Raw genomic sequence first — 25,000 nt, forward strand, 5'->3', positions numbered from 1 at the left:
AGGAGTTCAGAGGAGCTATCAGTATTGATTCTTTGTCAATCACCCTGCACCTCATATTTTGAGGCAGGGTCTCTCACTGAAACTGGAGCTTGTTGATTTGGATAGACCTACTGGCTAGTGAGCTTCAGGAATTCTCTTGTCTCCCCCGCTCCAGCACTAGGACTACAGGTATGTGCCTCTGTACCTCCCCCGCTCCAGCACTAGGACTACAGGTATGTGCCTCTGTACCTGGCTTTCTACATGGGTGCTGATTTTCATGTTTGTGCAGCCAGGATTTTTCCCAACAGAGCCATCTCCCTAGCCCCTACCTCATTCTTTCCACCAATTATTTGTGTCTACCTGCAACAAACAACCTTAAGACAGGGTGATTACTGCAATGGAGAGATTTCCAGATGAGGCAGTTGAGTCTCTGTGAGATGAAGAGACAGTATCTACAGTTGTGTGGCCCAGGGTCACAGAGTTCATGCTCAAAGTCAAGCTAATGCATCCCAAAGCTTTGTATGTGGTGGTCATGGGTACATCTTAGTGCCAGGGCACTTGCCTTAGCATTTGTGAGGCCCTGGATTGGACCCCCAACAGGAAGAGAAAGAAAGAAAGAAAGAAAGAAAGAAAGAAAGAAAGAAAGAAAGAAAGAGAGAGAGAAAGAAAGAGGGGAAGAAAAAAGAGAAAAAGAACCAAATAAGAGCAACAACCCTAGAAAGCAAAGAGCTAAAAATGTCTCCAGCTCTCCTCAGACAGCTTCTTTGTAAGCTGGACTTGAAACAAATTGAATTCAAGTAAAGAGATGGAGCCAACGGATCTTAAGAGTGGAATCATAAATGTCTCCTTTATAAGAAGAGAACCAGATGGACTTCTAGTGAATGTAAAGAAGAGAGGAAGAGACAATACCCTGAATACAGTAATTAACAGTTAAGTAACTTGAAAATAAACCAGAGTCCAAGTTCAGAGATTAGAACCACAGCAGCCAATCTCATACACTGCGGGAGACCTGTGAGCCTTCAAGTGCAGGAGGAGAAGGATTCCAGCATGGGGGTAAATCAACCAACCAATATAAGATATAAATGTGAATATACACATACTATGAGCATCACCATAGAAAGTCATCAAAGGACGACTCTCAAGACAAAGACCGGGCTTTGAAAACATGAACAGGGAGTACTCAAGAAGCCGATCATGAGACCACACTGAACACTTTTCATCACTCAGAAGATTTCAAAGGTAATTTATCAATTATTTTGTGAAATGTATAAGGATAAATCACCCACGACTAATGATAATTTGACTTCACGGTAACGCAAAAGCTGTAGGCTTTCAGGAGGAACTTGACTGAGAAATTTGAGTTTTCATCTTTTCCTGGGCCAGCTATACCCTCTTCAATTCTCTTGATCTGCTGGTGGCAATTGTAGTCAGCCACATTTTCACAGCACAAAAGAAGCCCCGCTCCATAGCGCTGTGAGGGCAGGATGCTCTAGGCAGGGATTTGCAGGTGTAGTGAACATATTATCAGTTTGGGATGTGTCTATTTGCACTCAACCTTACTGTACCCCAAGGAGCATCTATGTGGTTTTGACATTTAAATCTGGCCAGTATGTTGGAATGAAAACAGTAGAGAGCAACGTGAATACTGTGACAGGATAGATATTTCTCAAAGGTATGTTCCCCTTTCCATAGTGCGGAGTTTCTGCTGGAACAGATGTAGCTCAGTCAAGGGACCTTTCTCAGCCTGCACACTGGTCTCACAGTGAGCATAGTGTAAGCGAGGTTTCATTTTTGGATTTCACTTGCTAGATCCAGAGGGTGACAAAGCGCTACACTACACTTCTAAAGAAAGTTTTATTGGAATGCAGCCAGGCCCATTTGTGTACTTGTTGCCATGGTTACATCCCCACTACAAGGGTGAGTGGAGCGGTTGTGACAGATTGAGCCTATAGTTTACTGTCTGGCCCTTTAAGAAAAGGAGCCATCTAGCTTGGAGGCTGGTGGGGGATGGAGGAGGATGATAGGGTCACAAAAGCAAGGAGCCTGCCATGGAAGACTCCTCTTGGAATCCTCTTCCTGGACTGTTAGAACAATAAATAAACAAATGCCATGACATACCAAGGAATGCCAATGTTGGTGCAAATGAATGAGACCCTAGCCATTTCTAAAAACAGGATCACCAAAGGTGGCTTCCGGGAGTGTTAGGGTGATTCAGAAAGAAAGCAATACTAGGTGACCATGTCACAGGCAGAAACTGTCTGGGCACATCACTGGTCATTGTCACTTCCCACCCTTTGCAAGCAATTTACTCCGTATCCTCTTCAAACTACCCATAGGGAAGAACATGTCCTTATTATCTGTACCCAAAGCACCTTCATATAGAAAGGTGGGTGACTAGAGACTTCCAGCTAACAGAGAAACAGAATGAAAGCTGTGGTAATGCAGATGAACATACTGCAGACGGCATAATGTGTTGTGACATTTATCAAACAGGGTCTTGTACAGACCAGTCTGGCCTCATGTTTGCTACCTCTGCCTCCTATGAAGACCTATCAACTTCTCTGTAATAACAGGATTCTGCTAGGCCAGAGACACATGATTATTAAATTGCCTCAAATGTCATTATTTATTGTGAACATATGAATTGTATAGGTTTTACATGCCATATACACAATTTTATACACAAGGTATGCATTTCTCCGGCCCAAAAGAGCCGCCCTGCTAGATCTATGTATGTAGTAAAATTTTATTTTATTTATTTTTGTTTATCATCTGTAAAATTTTTATCAAATTGATACAATCTACAAATCTAAATAGATATTGGTATTGTTAAATGTTCAAGAACTATTGAAATGGTAGTTTGCATGGATAGTTTAAAGATGCCATTGATTATATAATACATAGGTTTTCAACTAGTGCGCCAAAATGGAGCAGAAAGCATGCTTCATTTATAGACACAGACATTAAACAAGGTGAACTGAGAAATGTATTGGAACTATTAAGAAAATCTTCGAAGATGCTAAGAAAGAGAAATATGCAGAATGTGTGTTTCCAATATTACAGTGGTCTAAAGGACCTGACTTATAACTTTATTATGGGAAATAGTAGGTTTGGATAGATGGAAAGGTTCTTTGTGTTTCTGAGTCGGCAGAATCTATATGCTTTAAACATAGGGATTCACTGTTAATTAACCTATAAAGGTGTTGCATTCGCAAACAAATTTTGACAGGAGTAAAAGTAAACATATAAAAAACTGTCCCTAAGTTTCCTCTCTAGCACCCTTCTGGACCAATGTAAAGAAGCTTTCGAAGTTAAATGTCAGGGCAAATTGTAAAATACATCGCAAAATTCTAGACAAAGCAAAACTGACACGTGCCTCTTAATCGAATCCCTGAAATCTTTGCAGAGGCATTCAGATTTTAAATGTGAAAATGAGGGACTTGATATGTGTAGTCGATATTGTAAAAAGTCTATATTCTTGATCTGGGAAGTATTTTCAAATGGAAAACAAGTTTAGAAACTGTGAAGAAAAAGATAAAAAGAGGACAGAGAAACTTGAAAGCACTGTGTGTAAAATCAGGATGCATGGGGCAACGGGCTGGTAAAATGTCTGCCACACCAATGATAGATGTGGGGTTGTTTGTCTGTTTGTATGACACACACAGAGAAACGCAGGCACCAGGAAGAACAGATAGAAGGCTACCAGCTGGCAACGCATAATCGCAGGGGAAGGTGCAAAGTCAGTATGAGGCAAAAGTGCAGATTGAAAATCTTTGGCCTCTAATAGAGAAAGAAGTAGCAATTTTACAGTTGTGGAATAGAATGTTCTAGAAAGGATGAGAGATGCTGAATGGCATTCTCCCACCCCTTTCCTGTATGATGAAGTATTGGAGCAATGATGGAGAGTGTGCACTCCTGAGAACTGCAGGTCACGTTCAAAGACATTCAGTGTGGAGGCAGCGTGTGAAGAGGACAGTCAGCTGTTAATAGATGTCTAAGTGGACGTTGAAAGAGGAGCCAGTGACTCTCCTGGAGTTCATATTTCCATAGTTACACATCCCTAAGGCAGCATCCACACTGTCTCTGAATGGATGGATAAGATCAAGTTGTAGACCAACTCGAGGGTAACTCACAATAAATATAGTTAGCATAAGATGTCCTGGAACATGCTTCTGATGACATATTGAAACACTTAAATATCTGTTGGTAAATAATAACTTTTTAAGTGTCCCCTGGAGCTGGCTGTGACTCTAACTAAAAAACAAAAGTCAATTTGCCTATGGGAATGTCCATCTCCCCTCTCCACTCTCCTCTGCTTACCTAGGCCCAACTTAGAGCATCGCTTACATGAACTCTGTGCCTGCAGGCTACTCGGATCCACCTGAGGTCAGTTGGTCAAATGGCCTAAGGAGTGAACTAAGGCAGTTTTTGAGGGAACTAGTCAGTGAGTGTATCATCTTGTCTCTGAGTGCTTGGCCTTGGACGTCACCTAAGAATTGTCAGTTTCCTATGGATCTCAATGTGATCTTTGTTTGAGAAAGCCTGGGCATCGTCATCTCCATCTTTCCCACAGCCTACAGTGGCCAAACAGTTGTTTCTATTGTGTCAGGTCTCTACACCATTCACTCATTAATTAATTTGGTTTGTAGATGTCACTTGAAGTCAGATTGGCCTAGAACTAACTATAGATCCCAGGCTGGCCTTAACATCATGGCACAATCCTCCTGTCTCAGCCTTTCAAGTGCTGGGATTATAGGTGTGAGCCATTATTGCTGACTCCTCTCCTCTCACCCCTCCCCCTTCTGCCTATTTAATAGGAAGCTGAAGACAGTAGACCACTGGGTATAGGGTATAGGCTTGGGGAGCATCCCATGTCATGGGTCTTCTGGTGGGATGCTCAGAGCAAGGTTCCCAGACTCTCAGAGTTGTGGCTGCTCTGGGATTCACAAGTGTTGGATGGGCATGCCACCCCTCCCCTGACCCAAACTACCTTTTATAGCCTCTTTCACTGAGGAATCCATAGGCAGAATGTTCTTCTCCACCAGTTCCAAGGGCCCTGGGCGGAGAGCAATCTTCTCATTGAGGTCATCTGCAAGGCGGGCTCTTTTCAGCTTCATCTGAGCAGTTGGAATGGATCTTTCTGCCGTGGAAGCTGCAAGGTTGAAACAGACAGGATCCCTTTTAGAACTGGATGTCATTTTGTTTGGTTTGGTTTTTTGGCTGCTGGTTACAAAACACTGTGTCACACCATGCTCTACCATTTTGATAATTTTTCAATGTGAGCATCATCACTTCACAGGGATTAGCACCAGAGAGCAGACACTTCCAAATAAAGGCAAATGAAGACGCACAGGAAAACTGGAGAAACTTGCCTTGAGAGGATTTGTTTTAAAAAAAAAAATGCAATTTGGCAATTTTGTAAGCAAGCAGTCCATGGGTCCCTGTGGCTTGTTTGACCTTAGTTTCCTGGCTTTTGAGAGGGACTGGCACAGGCTGGGCTTGCAATAAACAAGATCTCCTGGTAAGAGTGTAGGGGGAGGGTGTAACCTTCTAGGGGTTTTAGATTTGTCAATATTGTGATACTAAGAGGCAAATGTTCAGATCTGTTGTAAAAAGAAAAAAAAAAGCTTTTGAAGTTGGATCTACTTCTTTTCTGGACAAGTATCTTAAGTATCTTTTCATTCCAATCCCTAGAGTCAACTCTTGATCCCTTCTGCCCTTGGGGTATGCTGTGCCCACCTTTGTAATAAGTTTCCAATTTCCTGTCCCCACCTGAATGCAAAACTCAGGAGAGAGAGACACAGAGAAAAATAGAGACAATCACACACACACACACACACACACACACACACACACACACACACACAGAGAGAGAGAGAGGGAGAGAGAGAGGGGGGGAGGGAGAGGGGAGGGGGAGGGGGAGAGGGAGAGAGAGACAGACACAGACACAGACATAGAGACACAGAGAAACAGAGAAAGAGGTCATTTGCATCTTAGTGGGTCTTTGTTACTCTGAGACTCCTGGGAGCTAATTTCTAATTTCTGTCTGGGAGACTAGAAGGCTCCATGGAAGAGACAAGTTGCAGAATGAAGGGCTGCCGTGGCCAAGCACTTGATGCTATTGATAGTGATGACAGAAACACAGTCCTGAGGACGGGAGTCAGGCGAGCACTGCACTGCTGAGCTACACCCCACCCTCCTAGGCCTTCGTGACTGTAGCACCTCTGTGCACCCCAGTGTCATAGATGCCAAGGGTAGGCATGAGAAATGAACCGAGCTGGAAACTCCCTGCTAGGCGTCAGTCTTTTTGAGTTATTTGTTTTTATTATTAGATCTATACTTTTTTTTCTTCCCAGAACTAGACCATGAATGCACATATTTACATGTTTAGTTTGACTTCCCAGAATTTGTCTATAAATACTGTTTTCTTTCCCACTGTTTTTGACTAAACATCCTCTAAGCTTTTTCTTATTAAGTCATTATTCCTCCAAGCACTTGCTCTGGTTGCTATGTGATATTACACTCAGCAGAGGATCCCCAATTTACTTGGGGGGATTGCCTATTGTGGGACATTTTACCAGCTTCAAAGATTCCTCTCCAAATAACTCTCTGCTAAACACCACTGTATACTAACCTTTACAAGCTCAAGACACATAGTCAAGGAGTTAGATACCATTCTGCCAAACTGCCCTGTAGCAACATTGACCTAGCAACACCCCACCAGCAGAGTACAAACGCCTGCATCTCATGCATTCTGGTCGAGCGTAACATTTATTTTTATTTGCTAACTTGACCATCGAAAGGTCTGTATCTCATTTGAAATGGCATTGCTTGGGTTATTTGTAATAGCTGTAATTTTGTACCGACACAGCACTGGTTCTCAGGGTCTTCAGAGATGTCACTGTAAAGAAGGTAAGAATTTTGTCACATATGCCTGAGAGGCCTTGGAGTTCTTCACAGCCTTTCTTCTGGGTTCTGTGCCATCCACTTTCTGTCTTACAATATCTCACTCCACAGTTGGAGAAGAGTCAGTAAGCCAGCGGAGTCAGAGGATGCTGACCAATGGGGAAAGACTCAGAACTTCCATCCTATTTCAGGGCTTTTCCTGCCCTGTAAAGCTAGCATCCAGTCTTGGAAGGAAATCTGCATTCTGGAGAGAGCAACTGCTCCTGGGTGCATGCTGGACCTCCACCTTAAATGCTCTTCCTTCTTCCTGAACTTGGTCTATACTTCCTATCCAAGGTCCTTGTTTTCCCTTCCCCAGGCTATTCCAAGTCAGATGTCTCCCTTTCCATGGCCTCCCCTGCACTTTCAGAATACCATGCATTTTCTCTCTTGTGCTGGGTTCTGGATGCTGATTCTTGGGCCTACCTCCTCTGTTACCCTGGGGAGCTCTCTAAGGGTAGAAAGTCATGTTCTACTCATCTCTGCATTCACAAAGGCATCCAGCCACCACCAGCGCAGCACTTTCTCCCTGAGCAAATACTTCACAGGAAATGTCAGAGTAGAAGCTGAATGTCGCTGAAGCTGGGCCCCAGTGGTCTAAGGATTCCTACTGCAGGAATGGCAGCTCCTTCCCTCAGGTGTCAGACGCTGGTGACAACTAGGCATTTGCTTTGTTTCCCCTTCCCAAACATGGTCAAAGCACCCCGGGGTAGAATGGCACGGATCAGCATTGATTTTTCCAAAACCCTTATTTCCTGCACACTAGAACATAAAGCCATCCATAGGGCAGAATAAAACTGCTGCTTAATGACAACACGAACAGCTAAAAGATACCCCTCATCTCTACAAAGGACACTCTGTGTATGCTCAGTGAAGTTATGGAATTGCCTGACCTTCAAGCAGTGGTTCTCAACCTGTAGGTGTCAGATATCTTGCATATCAGATATTTACATTACGATTCATAACAGTAGCAAAATTATGGAGTAGCGACGAAATAACTTTATGGTTGGATGTCACCACAATGTGAGGAACTGTATTAAAGGGTCACAGCATTGGAAGGCTGAGAACCACTGCCTTAGAATCAGGTAGGAATGGCACAGGTATGTCTGGAGCCTAAATCTGAAACAAATGTGTGTCTTTCTTTTTTTTTTTTTTTGGTTTTTCGAGACAGGGTTTCTCTGTATAGCCTGGCTGTCCTGGAGCTCACCCTGTAGACCAGGCTGGCCTCGAACTCAGAAATCCACCTGCCTCTGCCTCCCAAGTGCTGGGATTAAAGGCGTGCGCCACCACGCCCGGCTTATGTGTGTCTTTCTAAGTCTTCAATGTGGCAGAGAATTACTGGATGACTGCTCAAAATGGCCTAATAAGCTCCAGTACATGCATTCGTGTGTGTGTGTGTGTGTGTGTGTGTGTTTTAAAAAGACTTTTATTTTATTGCATTAATATATTTTGGAGAGGCTTTTTGTTGTTGGTGGTGCTCTTGCTTTCTTTCTTTTTCTTTTCTTTTTTTTTTTTTGAGATAGGGTTTCTCTGTGTAGCCCTGACTATCCTGGAACTCACCAGGGTGGCTTCAAAATCAGAGATCTGACTCTGTGTCCCAAATGCTAAGATTAAAGGTTTGTATGTGTCTCCACTGCTCAGCTTGGGAGAGGTTTTTTAAGGGGCTTAGAAAGTACAGAGACACAAAACTACAAAAATGGCCTCCCACTAGGCAGGTATCTCCTACTTTATGATTTATGCAGCCTTACCTTGGAGAATGTGCATATTAACCAGGCTGGCACGGTCGGACCTGTTTCTGCCCTTGCGCCTCAGGGAATCTTCAGTCTGTAGAACAAATACACAGAGAATCACCTCGTCTTAGCTCTCAAAAATTCTCAATTCCTGTCAAAAAGAAAACTGTACTCTTCGAATGACAAGTGGAAAGTACCATTTCTTCCGTGGTTTTTGCAAAGAAACACAGAATCTTAGTACGGGAAAGAACAGCAGAGGAGTAAAAAGCCGGGGCCCAAGTCAATGGCTATACATAAAAAGGCATTCTAGATCTGGAGATATTTACTATAACTGATCTTATTGCCTCTTAGAGTAGTCTCAAAAGCAACCAAGGTCAGAGATGAAATACTGCATAAACATGCTCTCCAGTCTGACTCCACACAGCCCTTGCCTCTTGCCTCTGATCATGGCAAAGTGTGAAACCTGTAAACTCAGGCTTCGGAAGGCACCTGGGGGAGGGAGAGTTTGCCACATCTCGTCAGGGAGGAGCTGTATAAAGGGATGAGGGGCCTCAGACTCCTAGATCCAGGTTTTTCTCTCTCCCTATTCATGGTCTCCTCGTGTTGACGAGTCTGTCTGTTGTTCAGAATGCTGCAGCGCTAGGCACCACAGCCACGCACAAATTGGAAGAACTGCAAAATCTTGCCCTTGTCATCTATCCACAGCCTGGCTACAAGGCTGCAACCAACAGGCAAGAAAAGACACTGGTGCATCTATTCCATCTCTCTGGAGGTGCAGATGGCTGCTACATCATGTTTATATCACTGAGAATATCAAGTGCAGAAACCTACTTATTATAAAGGTGCCTAATGAGTGTGTCAACTTTTCCTTCAAGTGAAAAAATAAAATAAAACAACCTGTTGCCTAAATGAGGAAAACCAATGAACACCATTCTTTGTGTTGCTCTAAATAAACCTCATCATCAGCCTTCAGCTTCCTATTGAACACACTTATGAAAACCTGACTTTTGCTAAGAATGATTGCACTGACAGATAAATCAGTGAGAAGACCACCTTTCCTTCTCTTCTTAAGGATGTTTTGACCTCTAGTATATTGTAGAGAGAATATCTTGTATATTGTGTGTATGCATTACCTGTCAATTAAAAAGCCTATGGCCTATGGCTTAGGCAGGAAGTAGATGGTATGACATTCCGGGAGAGAAACTATTCTGGGATGGAGCCAGGAACGGGAAGATTCACCCAGGAAGATGTAAGGAGATAGACGTGTGGTACCTGAGCACAGATAACCAGCCACGTGGCAGAATGTAGGTTAAAATAAATGGATTACCTTAAGTTATGATTCTAGTCAGAGAAGAGCCTAGCTATATGGCCAAGGTATTTGCAAATATATTTTGAGTCTGAGTCTTATTTCGGAGAGCATGGAGCTGAAAGGAAGAACTGGAAAAATGACTTCAAGAGTCTAGCTTTGGTGATTGTCCTCCGACATCAAATGGTTAAAAAACGTTTTTAAGGTGACAACTATCAGTCTTTTTTTTTTTTTTTTTTTTTTGAGACAGGGTTTCTCTGTGTAGCCCTGGCTGTCCTGGAACTCACTCTGTAGACCAGGCTGGCCTCGAACTCAGAAATCTGCCTGCCTCTGCCTCCCAAGTGCTGAGATTAAAAGCGTGCGCCACCACTGCCCGGCAACAACTATCAGTCTTAAAGCTCATGTGTTAGATGTTATTTTCAGAGGTGTCTTTGGTTTATGGGAATGAAAGTCCACATTGGTGTGAGGACAGAGATGTGGCCATTTGGAGTTCGTTGTACACACTTAAGCCTAAGTTTTAGCATTCATATCGACAGCCTGTCGCCCACTTCCAGAAAAGGCAGTTTGCAAAATTTACCTTGGCACTATCCAATTTTTTTCTCCGGTCATGGAATTCAGTTGGACTTTGCAGTGCTGCAACAGAAAGATAAAGAGGTGAGCAGAGGCTGGCCGAAGGCATGGTTGGTATTGCAGGGTTGCTGTGTGCTTGCAGAGCTATGCACAGTCTGGAAGTGGTGGCCCCCACCAGGCCACAAGCAACAAAGAAGAAAGGCCTGGAGTTGGCCAGCTGCTGAGAAGCCACAAGAGACAGAGGAAGGCAGAACTCAAGCCTAACCCAGGAGCAGCAGCAGAGGCAGGCGTTGCGACAGGAGGAGAAGTGGTGTAGGCAGGCCATGCCAAGTTCTGAGGAACCCGGGTGGGGAATACTCTACTACTAGGTAACAGGACACACTAAGTGAGGTAACTCACATCCTCATTGACTTTGCTCTGCCCTTAGTTCTAAAAGCTTGGTGGATGGTTGTAGTCTGGAGTGCATGGGCTATATTGGAGGAAGAGACTGTACTTTGTGGATAGAGGATGTGCTTGACCATGAGCAGCTCATCGAAGGATGGTGGTGAGTGAGAAGCAGAGTTTCAGATATGAGGACGAGAAGGTTCCATGGAGACTGTGAACTCTAATCCCAACCCTAAAAGAAGTGCAGAAAGTGAGGTAGGTGCACAAAAACGGATTGACTTCTCCAAGGGCACAGAGTTGGATCCTATGTCCTCGGATTCCCTAATCTTTTTCCAGGAGTGGTATCCTAACTCTCTGTCCATGGACACGGGCCTCCCAGGCCCGTGTCATGTCCAGCAGCATAGAGCAGAACAGAACTGACAGCCTGTACCGTTTAGCATATCCACTCTTCCCTCTGTGTCCTTCTATTTCTCCTTGGAGCCCCTCTTCACTATTTTCCCACAAATACAGTGTAGCAAAAGTGCAGAACATTCTTCCACGCACGTCTGCATTTTATGCTGTCTTCCTGGGAACCATCTCAGTTGGAAGCCATAGACAGTGCAGGTGAAGTGGTTGAACAGAATCGCATTGTTTTTTTTTTCTCTTAATATCAATTGTAAGTCTGGATATGTTTATAAAACATAAATATTCTACAAATACTCTAGCAGGTGTCCTACTCTTAAGCCACAGGCAAGGACACTGTCTTCAAAATCTTGAATTTTGAAGTGCTTAGTTTTCTGGCCAGGTCAGCATGTGTGCGCTCATGTGTGTGTGTGTGTGTGTGTGTGTGTGTGTGTGTGTGTGTGTGTGTCTGTACCCATAATTACACATTCAGCCCTGAAGACTGCCTAAAACGAAGCACAGCTCTGCTGTAACCTGGCAGAGGTCAAGCCGATAGGATCAGGTAGGTACCATGGTAGTGGTCGGGTTACAGTACGTCCTATGTAGGATGCTGTTTGGGATGTTAACGAGGCATGCTCTATCAATTTCCCTGCCTCACTCCCACGTTAACAATGCTGGCAAAAAGCCATGCTCAAATTGTCCCAGGTGGCTGCTTTGTACTCAATGTCATTGACATTATTTCTTCTCACTTTGACTAGAGCTAAAGGTTTTTTGTTTTTTTGTTTTTTTCCCTCTCAAAGGATAAAGAATGAATATTTAGCTTGACTATAACATTCCACCCTGACCTGGACATTGACCTGTTCAGCTTCTATTGTCAGTTTCAGTGTCAAGTGGGCTTCCCAGCCATACTTTACTGCAGGTGCCCCTCTCTTCCTCACCTTTTTCCAGCCAGGTAATCCTGAGAAACCAATGTGTATCACTATTGTGGTTCAGGCATTTTCGTCAACAGGAATCTGGGTACCCTTGTGAAGGAGTCTTGCCTTTTCTCACATTTGATCCCTGGACATTTGCACTGGGTGTGTCTGAGGAGGCTCACCCCCCTCCCCGCCCTCCACCAGGCTACAGGTCACGGAGTCTACTTAGGCCCCTGTAACATGTGAGCTCTGCACCCATAGGCCTTTACCTCTGTCCCCTCACCTGGTGTTCATGGAGTTAAGCATGACATGTTAGGTATGGCTAAATGACTTTCATCAGCAGCGACGGAACTAAGTCTGAACTGATCTTTACTAAATGGTCAGGAAGAATGACGTGTTTTTCCTGGAGGGGTTCCCCAAAGGCACAGTGTGGCCGCCTTCAGATATTGCTCACATGCTAAGCAAAACGCGGTTTGTGTTTTTGTTTTTCTTTAACTCACTTTGTTACTATTGCGTGTGTATTTGTATGTGGGCCATGCCTGTGGAGGCATGCATGCTGAGGCTCAAGTGTGGACGCCAGAAGGCAACCTTGTGGGCTCGGCTCTCTCTCTTCAGCCCTGTGTGAGTTCTGGGCCTTAGACTTGTGCTGTCAGATCTGTGAAGGCAATGCCTGTAGTCGCTGCATCTTCTTGCTGCTCTGCTCAGTTGGTTCTAATTGGGCATGAGACCTGAGAGGACTTCCCTGACTCTGCATCCTTGAGAAGCTTCAAGTCTCACGGGTAGAGCTTGCTACTTGGAGAAACACTGCCATTTCCCACGCTGGTTTTACAAAGCTGCAATTCCTGACCGGGTTGCTACCTCTCCCGTGGAGTGATTGACATGGTGGTTTTTAGTTCTCTGATGTTTGGAGCAGGAAAGTTTTCCCAAACTTTCTACCATAGGGTAGAAAGCCATGTTTGAGGTCTTGGGAAGAATACAAAGAGGTCTACATGCTGCCCCCATCAATAAATGCTCTCCTCTGAGTTTGCCATGGGGGTTGGGGGTGTTATGGGGCACTAGCTTGAGGTCACACTGTGGAAAGCTCCCCTGCAGTGGCCCTGGGGTTGAGGTTTGTCTTTGTGACTCCAGAGAATGTGGGCTCTAGCCATTTCCCCTGCAGGCCTCCAATGCCTGCATTGGAGAATGCCTCCCTCAGTTGATTTTTTTTTTTTAAATACACAAAGGACCACTTCTGCTGCCAGCCCAGGGAGTATCAAATAGCAAAATTTCGTATTTAAAGGACACTGACGTTTAAGATGGAAAAGGAATTTGGATTTCTAAATTAAAAAAATAAGTCCATGTGATTTCAAATTAGAATGCGACTATAAATCCAGTCAGCCACACATCTGACTTGTTCCCCCTGGAGGAAGATTAATCGCTCCTCGCAGGGGAATTCACGTTCTCGCCTCAGCGTTCAGTCGCAGGCTATTCCTATTTCTGTCCCTGCAGCTCCAGCTAATTTGGGTCAGCTGTGTGGATAAACATTTGCCTAGATAAGAACAGGCCTCCTGCAGTCTTTCCGTTCCACTCTGACTTCAGGCCTCCAAAGAGATGCAATGAAGAAAAAGAGGCCCGGGATTCTGAGAACTAACTCATTTACAGCCAAGGACGGCTGTTTTGCACAGGGCAGGGCCCTGGTGTTGACTGACAGTCCAGTGGGCATGTGGCTAACTCTCCTCTGGGGAATTTCTCAAAACCAGGCTCAAGGAAAACTAGTACTTTATATTACTCCACTGAATAGAGAAAGAAGCAGATGCCAAGGGCTACATTGGGTTGCACCTCAGTTCTATGTGCAGGCCCCGGGACTAGCAATTCCCAGCATCTTTTGGGAGACTGTTAGAAACGTTCCAGCCCTTCTACCTCTGCACCGCAGCCTCTGAAGTTCTAGGGGTGAAGCATAAAACATGGATTTGAACAAATCCTCCATGTGACGTTGATGCCCAGGTTTAAGAATGTTGGTGAAGCTTGTAAGGCCAATACAACCTCCTATGGAAGGTCTCATGGAAACAGCGGGCTCTAAAGAGAAGTGCTGGATGGGGATTGTCAGGGGCTGATTTACAGTATTGTAAAAAAAAAAAAAAATGAAGGAAGAGGCAGAGTCCACCCCTAGAAAGGATGCTCAGGTGAATAACACCACCTCTCTGGTTATTGCTGCCTGGAGTCATAGCAACGTAGTTTAAAAATGCTAACTCCTGTGGAAAAGCATTTGCTCATTTATTACTTAAAATTAGAGATATGAATTAATAATATTTATTAGGGTTTTAAAATTTTTATGTGTTTGGATGTTTTGCCTGCGTGTATGCCTGTGCACCATGTGTGTGCCTGGTGCTTACAGAGGCCAGAAAAGGGCATTAGATCCCCTGGAACTGGAGTGGACAGTTGTACACTACTACATGAGGCTGAGAATTGAACCTAGGCCCTCTGGACGAGTAGCCTAATGCTGCTGAGCCAAGTCTCCAGCCCTCTACTGAAGAGTTCTCTATGGGGAGGAGACAGAGTTATTTCAGACATGAGACTCACGATGCTGTGTGATTAAAGGTATCCCGAGCACCTGAGAATTTAGGAACCATTTAATTGGGACTTCTTGTTGGTATGACCTTGAACTAATCCAGTAGTTTTCTGCACCTTTGACTTCCCACTTATAAAATGGACTTCACTCTGCTTTGCTTTGAAAGGCAGAGCAGACCTTGAGAACATTCCCCCGAGCAATCAGGATACAGGCTACATGTAGAGGATAAATACTTTGAAATTATTTTCTATCTATCCTCTATCTATCACCTATATATCTCTATCTCTTTATCTTTATTTCTATATCTCTCTTGAGGGAAATTTTGCAGTAAATTGCTTATTCTGTGCCCAAATTATAGTTGTAAGTGTTTGAAATCAATGTATCTGCTCAGTGTAGCTGGAAGTATTTAAGATCTGGCTTATATATAGAGAGAGACTGACTCAACATGCAATACTTTGGAATTTCTCTCCTACTGGATATAAAGATGAATTCAAAGCCAGTCTCCAAGTAGACTGGTTTTCTACTTTTTAAGAAACAGGCAACTGAAAACTTGAAGGAGAGATAAAAGACAAAAGAGAAGTCAGAATTGATCCAGCTTGGCGTGAGAGTTCAGGGTTCCTTTCCCTAGATCTGGGGGGCAGAGAGATGTTAGGGAGAAAGGAAGAGGCAGACAGATTAATCCCCTTGTGCTGTGTTCTGCTCAGGCAGCCAGTGGTGTGTGGTAGGTGATGTGGGGGGAGAAGCCAAATCAGCTGATGCACTGAGAAAAGGCAGAGAGATTCTATCCAGTGAATGTCTCAAAACTATGGTGAGGCTGCATGGGAAGTGGGTGCGGGATGGCCCATCATTCTTCTGGCTATTCAGGAGTGCCACAGAGTTCAGGGGTTTACCAAGGCTTGGCAGTAAGTATGTGGCTGATGTAGCTTGGATTAGTCTGCAAAACAAATAAAGGCAGCACCATTCATCGACAGCTCCTTGTATCTTGAAATTCATTTACATTGATCAGTTCATTTGGACTCAAGCTGCGTAGAAATCCCTCTCAAGGCAGAGATGGCTTTATCTGAAACTGTGGACAGGGAATGACCTCTCTGGTCCCCAGGTCCTCTAAAACCCATTCAAGTTCCTTTTCTCTTCTCTTTCATCCCAGGAAGACAGGCTGTACTCTATATTCGCTGAGCTTGTCCCCATTAGATGCTCCTTAGTAACAGAGAAGGAGGGAACACTCAAGTTCCCCAGGTACTCACATTCATCGTGAGCTCTATACTTTCTCCAAGTTATCAACAGAAACAGTTGAATGAGGGCTATTTGGTGCTTCTTATAGACTGCAAATCCATTGACTCAGAAACGGTGTCTGAGTCCTATGTCTATGCCCCACATACTGTCTTACTCCTAATAGATGCTCATAGCTCTATGGACATTTTAATGTATCTAACTCTGGAGGCTGAAAATCTTTTATCTGCAGGGCTTTGGAAAGGGTCAGAATGAGATGGAGCCATTGAAGCCATCGAATCAAAGATTGGAGCAAGCCCAAGCCAGACCAAATCCTAGCACAGAGTTGGGAGTAGGGCATGAAATTCCATATCCAGCACTGGAGTGATTGACAACTGTCAGCTGCTGGGAGAGGGAGAGATGGTTTTCTCTAAGAGTGTAGCCCCCTGGTAAGTAAAAAATGCTCCATTGGAAGCCTACCCATCTAAGAATGTTTGAGCATCACAAATTGGTCTTTATGGGTTTAAATGAAACAACATGAAGTTGATTGGCTAGGATAGCTGGGGTGTTTCTGGGAAGAGTTGGAAGAGGGAAAGTGATTACAAACAAAACTCTTAACATAACTATCAAAGGAATAATAAAATGTTTAAAAACAAAAGAGCATCTGCCATGGATGAATGATGCTCAGGGTGAGAAGTATAGGGAGGAAATGGATGTGAAAACAATAAGTACCACTCTCCTTTGATATTTCCAATGAAACAGAAACCTTGCTCTTGAGCCTGTAGGCCAGTGAAGACCTCCTTCCAAACCCAAGCTTCCATGGAGAATCAGGCAGCTCCATTTTGAGAATCATATGTGGGTCTCAGAGGTAAGTCTAAATAATAAAGCTTTAGAGTTCATGGCTGTTTGAAAGCATGAGCTTCACAACTCACTGTGAAAGCTAACTTAGGGTATGGCTCCACCTCCCACTTGAAGCCAAAGAACACCTTTCTCATTATTTAAGTTGCTCTAAGGTTCTATCTCAGCCTAAGAAGACATCTGTCCTCACTTTTATTCAAGAGTTGGTGTGTTTAATTTCATTCAATGCACCAACAGAGCAAGAAACCTCAACTCATACAAACAGGACAAAGTGGATGCTATTTGAAGTAACTGGAGGGACTGGAAAAAAAACATATTGTTGCTACTGGTGTGCATTGTTTGTTACTTAGCAGTGACCTCAAAGCCTGCCTGACTAATGCATGGCCACGAAAAAGGAAGAAGGGAATTGAGCCCTGTTGAACTAGGTGGGCTAGCCACCTAGAAGGTACATCTCAGCTCACTGGGGTCAGAGAGGAGATATCTTAGCGTTTAATCATTGCTTTGAGAAAAAGTGAGATCCTACAGAGGCCAGGTAGTGGAGTTTGTCATTCATAGTTGGTCACGGTAACACATCTCATTGGGATCATTAATCATCCTTTACTTTTCCCAGAGGATCTTCACAGTACTCAGGATGGAGGCCAGGGTCATTTTTGCATGAGAAGTGGAGCTCCATCATGAGCTACACCTCAGCTTTCTACTTGAATATTTTTGGTCACAATGACTTAAGTTCTTATAAATGTAAAGTGATTTCTCTTAAACGTGTGAGGAAAAAGGTTTGTGTGGGACCTGAACACCACAGATAGAAAGGGGATCTGGTATGTGTGGGCACTGGACATCACAGGTTCTGACCTCAACTCTGCCATATTATGAAACGTTTGGGCATTTCTGTAGTGCCTAGTCTCTGGAGACAACAAAATGGATGTAAAAACCAAAAACCAAAAACCAACCAAACAAAACCAACCAAGCAAACAAACAAAAGAACAAAACAACATCAACAACAAAAAACCCAAACAACAACAACAGCAGCAAAAAACCCAACCAACCAACCAACCAAAAACCCAGAAGACATTCTGCCAAAGCATGGCAGGTGCTCCCCTTAACCATGCATGTGACAATTTAGAACAACTCACTAACTTGGCCATTGGTTTTGTGTGTAGACAATTTATAGTAAGTTGTAAAGCTTTCAGAGAGAATTATGGTTATTTTGCATCATGGGCAAGGTGAGGTTTTACTAATAATCTCATTTTATATATACTTAAATTCTTGCAAGTTAAAATAAGAGGGAACTAGGACACATTGGATCTGCTCTGGGCTATTTGGAAACTCTTTTAGGCCTTTAGCTTCATCTTTACGAATGTTAACTAGAAATAAGAATTAGACCACTGTGAGTGCTTTAAAACTCTGCTGAAGAAAACTGCTCTAGTGAAGAGTCCTAGAGGCTTCTGGGAGAGATGAGAAGAGGCCCAGGAAGTGGGAACAGACCTTCAACAGTATCTTGGCCAGCAAATATGTATATGGTTTTCTTAAAATTGAAAACCTTAGAAACAAATTACAGTATTAGCAGATCTTTGGGGACTATTAGCTTTCTGTCTTTTTATTTTCTCACCCTTCCCTTCTTTCTTAAAAACAAACAAACAAAAAACTAAACCAAGAGAATAATTTCTACTTGGGGCAGACCATGGGACCCCACTGAATCAATTCCTGCCACCTTTCCCCTATCATTCCGTATCTCTCCAAAGGACCATCTTCCTCATTATTGTGTGTTTATCTGGGCCTGGTTCTGGGCTCTGTACAGAGTAAATAACAAAATGTGTTAAATAAAACTGAATTCAGGAGACTGCAAGCCTCGTGATCCTCTCTTCTAGACATCATTTGCCTTTAGGCTTGGTGTACTGCAAGGTACCTTAGTGACCTATTCTGAGTCTAAGCCTACCAGCAGGGGAAGAGATCTGGCTTTTCTCTAGCTTTTGGAGGAAAGCTAAGAAGATCAGGTCTATCCACACAGGGTCAGGTGCAGACACCTGCACACTTTCTTACATCAGGAGCTCTGTCCATAGAAACCTTTGTTTGGAGGAGGTGGCTACAAACTATCAACCCTTTATCAACTGAGTTTCAGAGGAAATATTTCATTCTTTGCAGGACTTCCCCGCTGCCCTGAAATTGTCTTGATGACACAATGGACTAGTCTCAAATTCTCTGTAAACATTTTTTAAAGCATTTTGTTGATAACTACAATATTTCAGCCAGAAACTTCTGAGAAGAAAACATCACATCTCCGTTTTGTTCCTCCTCATGAAGAGATGTTTGACTTACACACAACATGAGAGGTGTGGCTTAAACTATATCCCAGGGCTCATCTCTGTCTTGGCCTGTAACTGTTCATTTATTCTGTGATTTAACTCCACAGATCCCCAAAGTATTTTCATGGAAATGCCAGCTGTGCAATCCAGGCTCAGCATTCAGGCATGTGCAGTGAATTTTCTTTTAAATCAGTGGTGACCTCAGATGGACTAAAAAGGTTCAGGTGTGTATGTGCTCCATCTGCCCTTGCAAAATGGAGGGGGGGGGGGACAGTGCTGAAGATTCAGGTTACGAGCTTTGAGGGTTTGGACTTCTCTGCCATGACCAGTCTTCCATCTTTCTCACTTTAGGGGAGCTGACCAGGCTAAAACACCAGACTCAGGCTTGCTGCCTTCTTCACTAGCAGAACAGCCTTACAGAAACAGTGTTGAGATTACGGGCCATCTGTCCCTTTTGTGCTCAGGAAAAACCCTAAAAAGCTTTGCTCCAAAGCTCCCTGCTGTTTACCATTTGCAGGCTTAGCTAGTAAGAAGGCTACTTTTAAATTGCAGATGCAAAAGGCTTAAAAGGTTCTCAGTTCCAGGCCTTAGTATTTATCTGTGGTAATCACTGTCTGTCAACAATAAAATCTGAGTGCTGTGTGTTCAACCCTGAAGCATAGTGCAACAGTATTGTACAATCCACATTTCTGCAGGTATCACTATGAATATTGATTTTTTAAAATTTTATTTGCAGAGTTAATAGGACCTAGAAGAATTTGAATTTTGATTTAATGGGTCCAGGAAACCTTTCCCTATCTTCCCTAGATAACCAAGATTTAGTTGCTAGAAATTTTCAAATTATCTCCTAAAACCAATAATGATCCTTTTTTTTTGACTCACTTTTTGGGAAGTAATTCAATATACTGATTATGCTAGAACAGTATTACAACTGAATGTTCTAGAAAGGAAATAGTTGACAATATTCAGTTAATTGTGAACTTAAATAGCTGAACCCAAATCAAAAAGATGAACACACACACACACAGAAAGAGTGAGTGTGAGAGAGAGAGAGACAGAGAGAGAGAGAGAAAGAGAGAGAGAGAGAGAGAGAGAGAGAGAGAGAGAGAGAGAGAGAGAATGAACATTTGGTACTTCTAGAAGAACCAGTTTCAAAAGTAGAAGAGCCAGAGCCAGGGATACCCACCAGAAACTGAGTTTATCCTGAGAGTAAATCTGCCATATTGGAATCTAAAGATTAACCTCTGTGTAGATAAAGACAAAGCATTCACTGGTGCTAGATTTCTGCAAATACAGATTCTGAGGAATCTTAGGTGAGAGCTGGATCGACTTAGACTAATTGATCTTTAGGCACTTCCTATCTCCCAGATATCACAACACTGACCAAAGAGGAAGAGCTTCAAGTACTCACGTGGTATTAAGCCTTGGTTAGCCAGCTGCTCCTGGGTCCTTCTCTGTTGAAGCCGTAACTGTAAGACTTGGAAAAGGAAACACAAGCTTGTGAGTTGGGCCAGAAGGAATATGGTCACGTGCTTTCATCATACCGTCCTAGCCCTTCTGGTTTAATGTCCAGAACAACTTTGAAAGTTATTGAGAAGAACACTTTCATATCTGTAGCAGTCTTAGAGAGGCATGAGAGGGGCAGGGTGATGTTTGGTGCTGCGAATCTACAGAAGCTCTTTCGAAGAGACTACTATTTCCCCAGCATCATATTTCCCTCACTCTACTGCACTTTATGCTCTCTATGCTTTTTGAGTGGAAGCCCATGATGTAAAAGGGGAGAGAAAGCAAAGACAACATCAGCCGTGAAGACCCATTAGGACCCCGATCACATCTCTACCCCTTAATGGATGTGCACCTGGGCATGATGGTTAATCTCCTGGATCTACAGATTTCCCATTTGTTATAGGAGTCACACCTACCTGTTCGAGTTGCTATAAAGCCTGATAAAATAAATGTATGCATACAGTTTAGCAGAGTACCTGTCAGCAATGCCACCATTAGATGCTAATACTAGGAGAATCAGGAATTCTTATGGAAATTTAAAGGTTATTGGAATTATGCTTCTCTTAGGAAAAAAAAAACACTATAAATTACCCAAACATTATATTATGTACATGCATTAGATATTCATAACACAAAGATTATGCATAAAACATGTACTTGTAACTGTTAACATTGAATAGTACGGGATTGTTAAATTGTGAGTAGAATATTTACAATTTTCTTTATTCTGTCCCCCAAACACATTCTGCCTTTGGAAATTCAGCTTTCCCCTCATGAATATTCTATTTTCTCAGGAAGATTCTGGTTTTCCATTATGGCCCTTGGTTTAAGTTGTTGGGACTAAGTTTCTATCACTGTGACAAATGCTTGACATACATCCTGAGAAGAGGAAGGGTTTGTTTTAGCTTGAACATTCAGAGGTTAAGTCAACAGTAAACATACAGACAATTAAAATAGCAATTAAAAATTACTTGATAATTAAAAATAGTAAACACTGAACAAAGCATACATACACATATACACATATATACTATAAAAGCCACACACATACCACATGCACATACATGCTGTACACACACACATACACACACCATACACATATACACACATACACCATAAAAGCCACACACACATACCACATGCACATACATGCTGTACACACACACATACACACACCATACACATATACACACATACACCATAAAGTCACACACACATACCACATGCTGTACACACAAACATACACACACACCATACATACACATTACCCATGCATGTACACATATACCAAACACACTCAAGCACATACACATAAACACATACTCATGTACACACACATGTGCACACACGTGAACACACACATACATACATACACACACACACAAATACATACATCCTGAAAAATAGCAAATACTAAGCATATTGCAGAGGGGACCAGAGCTTGGAGGAACAACTTGATTTCAAGTTCCTCCTTGACTCTGGAGGCTTAGGCTTGAAGGTGGCATAGTGAGAAAGTGACAGTTACAGACAACTAAAATTTCAGAAGCCAATCAAAGTGCAGAGGCATAAGGGGGCAGTGGCCTGCTAAGTGCTGTGGAAGGTCAGGGTGAGATGGGAAAATCAAGCAAGAAAACAGTCAGGGTGGAGGCTGGGGGGGCCCTAGCTCATGAGCGCCTTCCGCTCCCCAGTTTCACACTGATTCCTATGGCTTCAATGGAACAGACTCTCCACACATGGGCAAGAGTCAGCTTCCTTTGCCTCTCTGTGGATTGTCTGCTATAATACATGCAGAAAAATCTGCATTTCCAGAGGATTGTGACAGACTTCGGGGTTATATAGTATATGGCTCGTCCAATGTCTGGGGAACCATTTAAAATTACTCTATGCACAAAGAAATAAGTCATTTTAACCAATGCTAAGTGGAAAAGGCAAAATAAAATGAACCCAAATGCTGATCTGGGGATGACCCTAGTGTTGGGACTCCCAGACAAGGCTTTTAAATGGGTGATTTTCAGCCATGTTCAATAAAGGTAAAGAAGCAACGGTCGAAATGAATGAAAGGATGGATAAGATGAGCAACAATCTACAATGTAAAAGGAAGCAAAGATCTGCAGATACCAAAGGGCCCAGGAAAATGGGAGGCGCACCAAACTGATGGAGGAAAACAGATGGGATTAAGGGGCAGATTCTCAGGGGCGTGCCCAAACATCTGAGTCTGAGCAAATAGGAGTGTCAATGGATGAGCAGCAGAGAGAGGAAGGACCAGCAGCTCCTCTAGGGAGGTAATGTCAACTGGAATAGCCACAGGCTTCTCATCAGAATCCCAGGAAGATGGAAGATCAAAACAAAACCCAGAAGCTCTCAGCCTGAGCAGAAAGCGTCCTGCAGGAAGGGAGGCGGAGTGAATGATTTCCAAGAAAGGAAAATGATGTCATCAGCTGCTAGCTCATGCCACTTCAAGAACTGATTATGGAAGTGAATGCTGGGAAGAAACCTAGATATTCAGGAGTAAGAATATGAGAAGTGCTGGCGATCTACATAAACATTTCAGATTTACCCCTTTCTTATTCATTTAGAAAACACATGACCTGAGAGAAAGGCTGCACTGCCTGGTGGGGTTCCCAAGGCACGTGGATGCCATGCAGACCAGCTGTAACAGAACGACTCTGCTCTTCTTTGGGTCTTGAGCTTCCCACAAAGGTTCTCAGGGCCAAGGTCAGGTCTGTGGCCTGAGTGCTTGGGAGGAGGTGGGTACTTAGAAAGTAGAGCCTAGTAAGGAACTTAGGGCACTGGGGTTGTGACCTTGGACGAAATATTGGGTCTCTGGTCCCTTCTGTCTCTTTCTTTCTGTTGTTTGAGATGTGCTTCCCTGCTGCCACATTCTCCTGTCATGCTATGCTACCTCCATACAGGCTAGAAGCAACGGGGTCAATGGATCATGCAGAGTCTAGGAAGAGAATAGACTCCAGCAAATTGTCTTCTGACCTCCACGCACATACAAGACAAACAAAGGGCTCACCCCTCCCTCTCCGCATACATACAAGACAAGTAAAGAAATGCAACTGAAACATTTTTAAATATGGCATCTTAGAATCATAAAAAGAACAGTAATTAGTAAGACATAGCAACACGAGTGCGTTGTCTCTCAACATTTGATTATGCTAGATGAAAAGAAAAAATCCCCAACAGCTCAGAGGAGTTGAACAGTGTATTTGATCTTATAAGAATTGACTTCCATCTTGAGTTACTTGCAGAGTACTTCCACCAAGAACTGCATGACACACTTTGAAGTGCATGTGGTACATCACAGAGCCACCTTGGGCAAGAAGCCCCACCCACCTCAGAAGGGTTTGGCTCACTCAGTGTGTGCTCTCTCATCAGACTGCAATTAATTAGCAACCAGGAGCAATATGTTACTAAGAAAAATATTTGGCCATACACTTTAAATAATTCACAAGCCAAAGGGAGGAAAATCACAAGGAAAATTAAAAGTATTTTGTTCTGAATAACAATCGGTAGAGGATGTAATTTATGGAAAACAACAACCAGCATGGTTAGGGGGAAATTCGGCTTGATATGCTCATGTGGGAAAAGAAGAAGAGCTGGAGCTTATGATTCTACCTTAAGAAGATAGAATAAACCAGGCAGTGGTGGCACATGCCTTTAATCCCAGCATTTGGGAGGCAGAGGCAGGCAGATTTCTGAGTTCAGGGCTAGCCTGGTCTACAGAGTGAGTTCCAGGACAGCCAGGGCTATCTAGAGAAACCCTGTCTCGAAAAAAAAACAAAAACAAACAAACAAAAGAAAACCAAAACAAACAAACAAACAAATAAAGAACAAGGAGGGTGCCCCAAATAATACAATAATGTTAGAGATTAAAACAGTGAGGTGGTTTGAATGAAAATGGCCCCTTGGGCTCAGATATTTGCTTGCTCAGTTTCCAGTAGGTAACACTGTTTGGAAAGGATTAGGAGGCATTGCCTTGTTGGATAGTCTCTGGGAGTGGGCTTTGAGGTTTTCAAAAGCCCACACTACACCTCATCTGTCTGTCTCTCTCTGTGTCTGTCTCTATCTCTGTCTCTCTCCTCTCCCTATTCCTGCCCCCTGACCCCCGCCTGCATGTTCCCTGTGGATCAGGATGTAAAGCTCCCAGATGCCTGTAAGTTCAGCACTCTGTCTGCCTGCTGCCATGCTCCTTGCCATGGTAACAATGGTCTAACTAATCCTCTGAAACTGTAAGCAAGCCCTATAGTTCAGTGCTTTTCTTACAGGAGAGTTTCCTTGGCCATAGCCTTTCTTCCTTGCAACAGAACAATGAACAAGATAAGCAGAAATCTTTAAAAGAGAAAACAGATACATAGTAGAGAAAC

General features: G+C 43.3%; 1 protein-coding gene across 6 annotated transcripts in view; it reads right to left on the reverse strand.

Moving 5' to 3' along the window:
• Positions 1 to 25,000, reverse strand: part of Myocd (myocardin) — a 104,028-nt gene that overhangs the window by 37,535 nt on the left and 41,493 nt on the right. For 3 of the 6 annotated variants that reach the window (XM_031353686.1, XM_031353684.1, XM_031353685.1), the window contains exons 2-6: positions 20,536 to 20,601; positions 15,648 to 15,691; positions 10,538 to 10,593; positions 8,673 to 8,748; positions 4,970 to 5,131 (exon numbers count right to left, since the gene is read on the reverse strand). In XM_031353686.1, the coding sequence (XP_031209546.1) occupies positions 4,970 to 5,131; positions 8,673 to 8,688 (178 nt within the window). In that variant the 5' untranslated portion in view covers positions 8,689 to 8,748; positions 10,538 to 10,593; positions 15,648 to 15,691; positions 20,536 to 20,601. The remainder of the gene's footprint in view (positions 1 to 4,969; positions 5,132 to 8,672; positions 8,749 to 10,537; positions 10,594 to 15,647; positions 15,692 to 20,535; positions 20,602 to 25,000) is intronic. The other 3 variants (XM_031353687.1, XM_031353682.1, XM_031353688.1) reach the window with 1 other exon arrangement.

The sequence above is a fragment of the Mastomys coucha genome, unplaced genomic scaffold (genome assembly GCF_008632895.1).
Source record: "Mastomys coucha isolate ucsf_1 unplaced genomic scaffold, UCSF_Mcou_1 pScaffold5, whole genome shotgun sequence".
In the NCBI taxonomy this organism is placed as follows: Eukaryota; Metazoa; Chordata; class Mammalia; order Rodentia; family Muridae; genus Mastomys; species Mastomys coucha.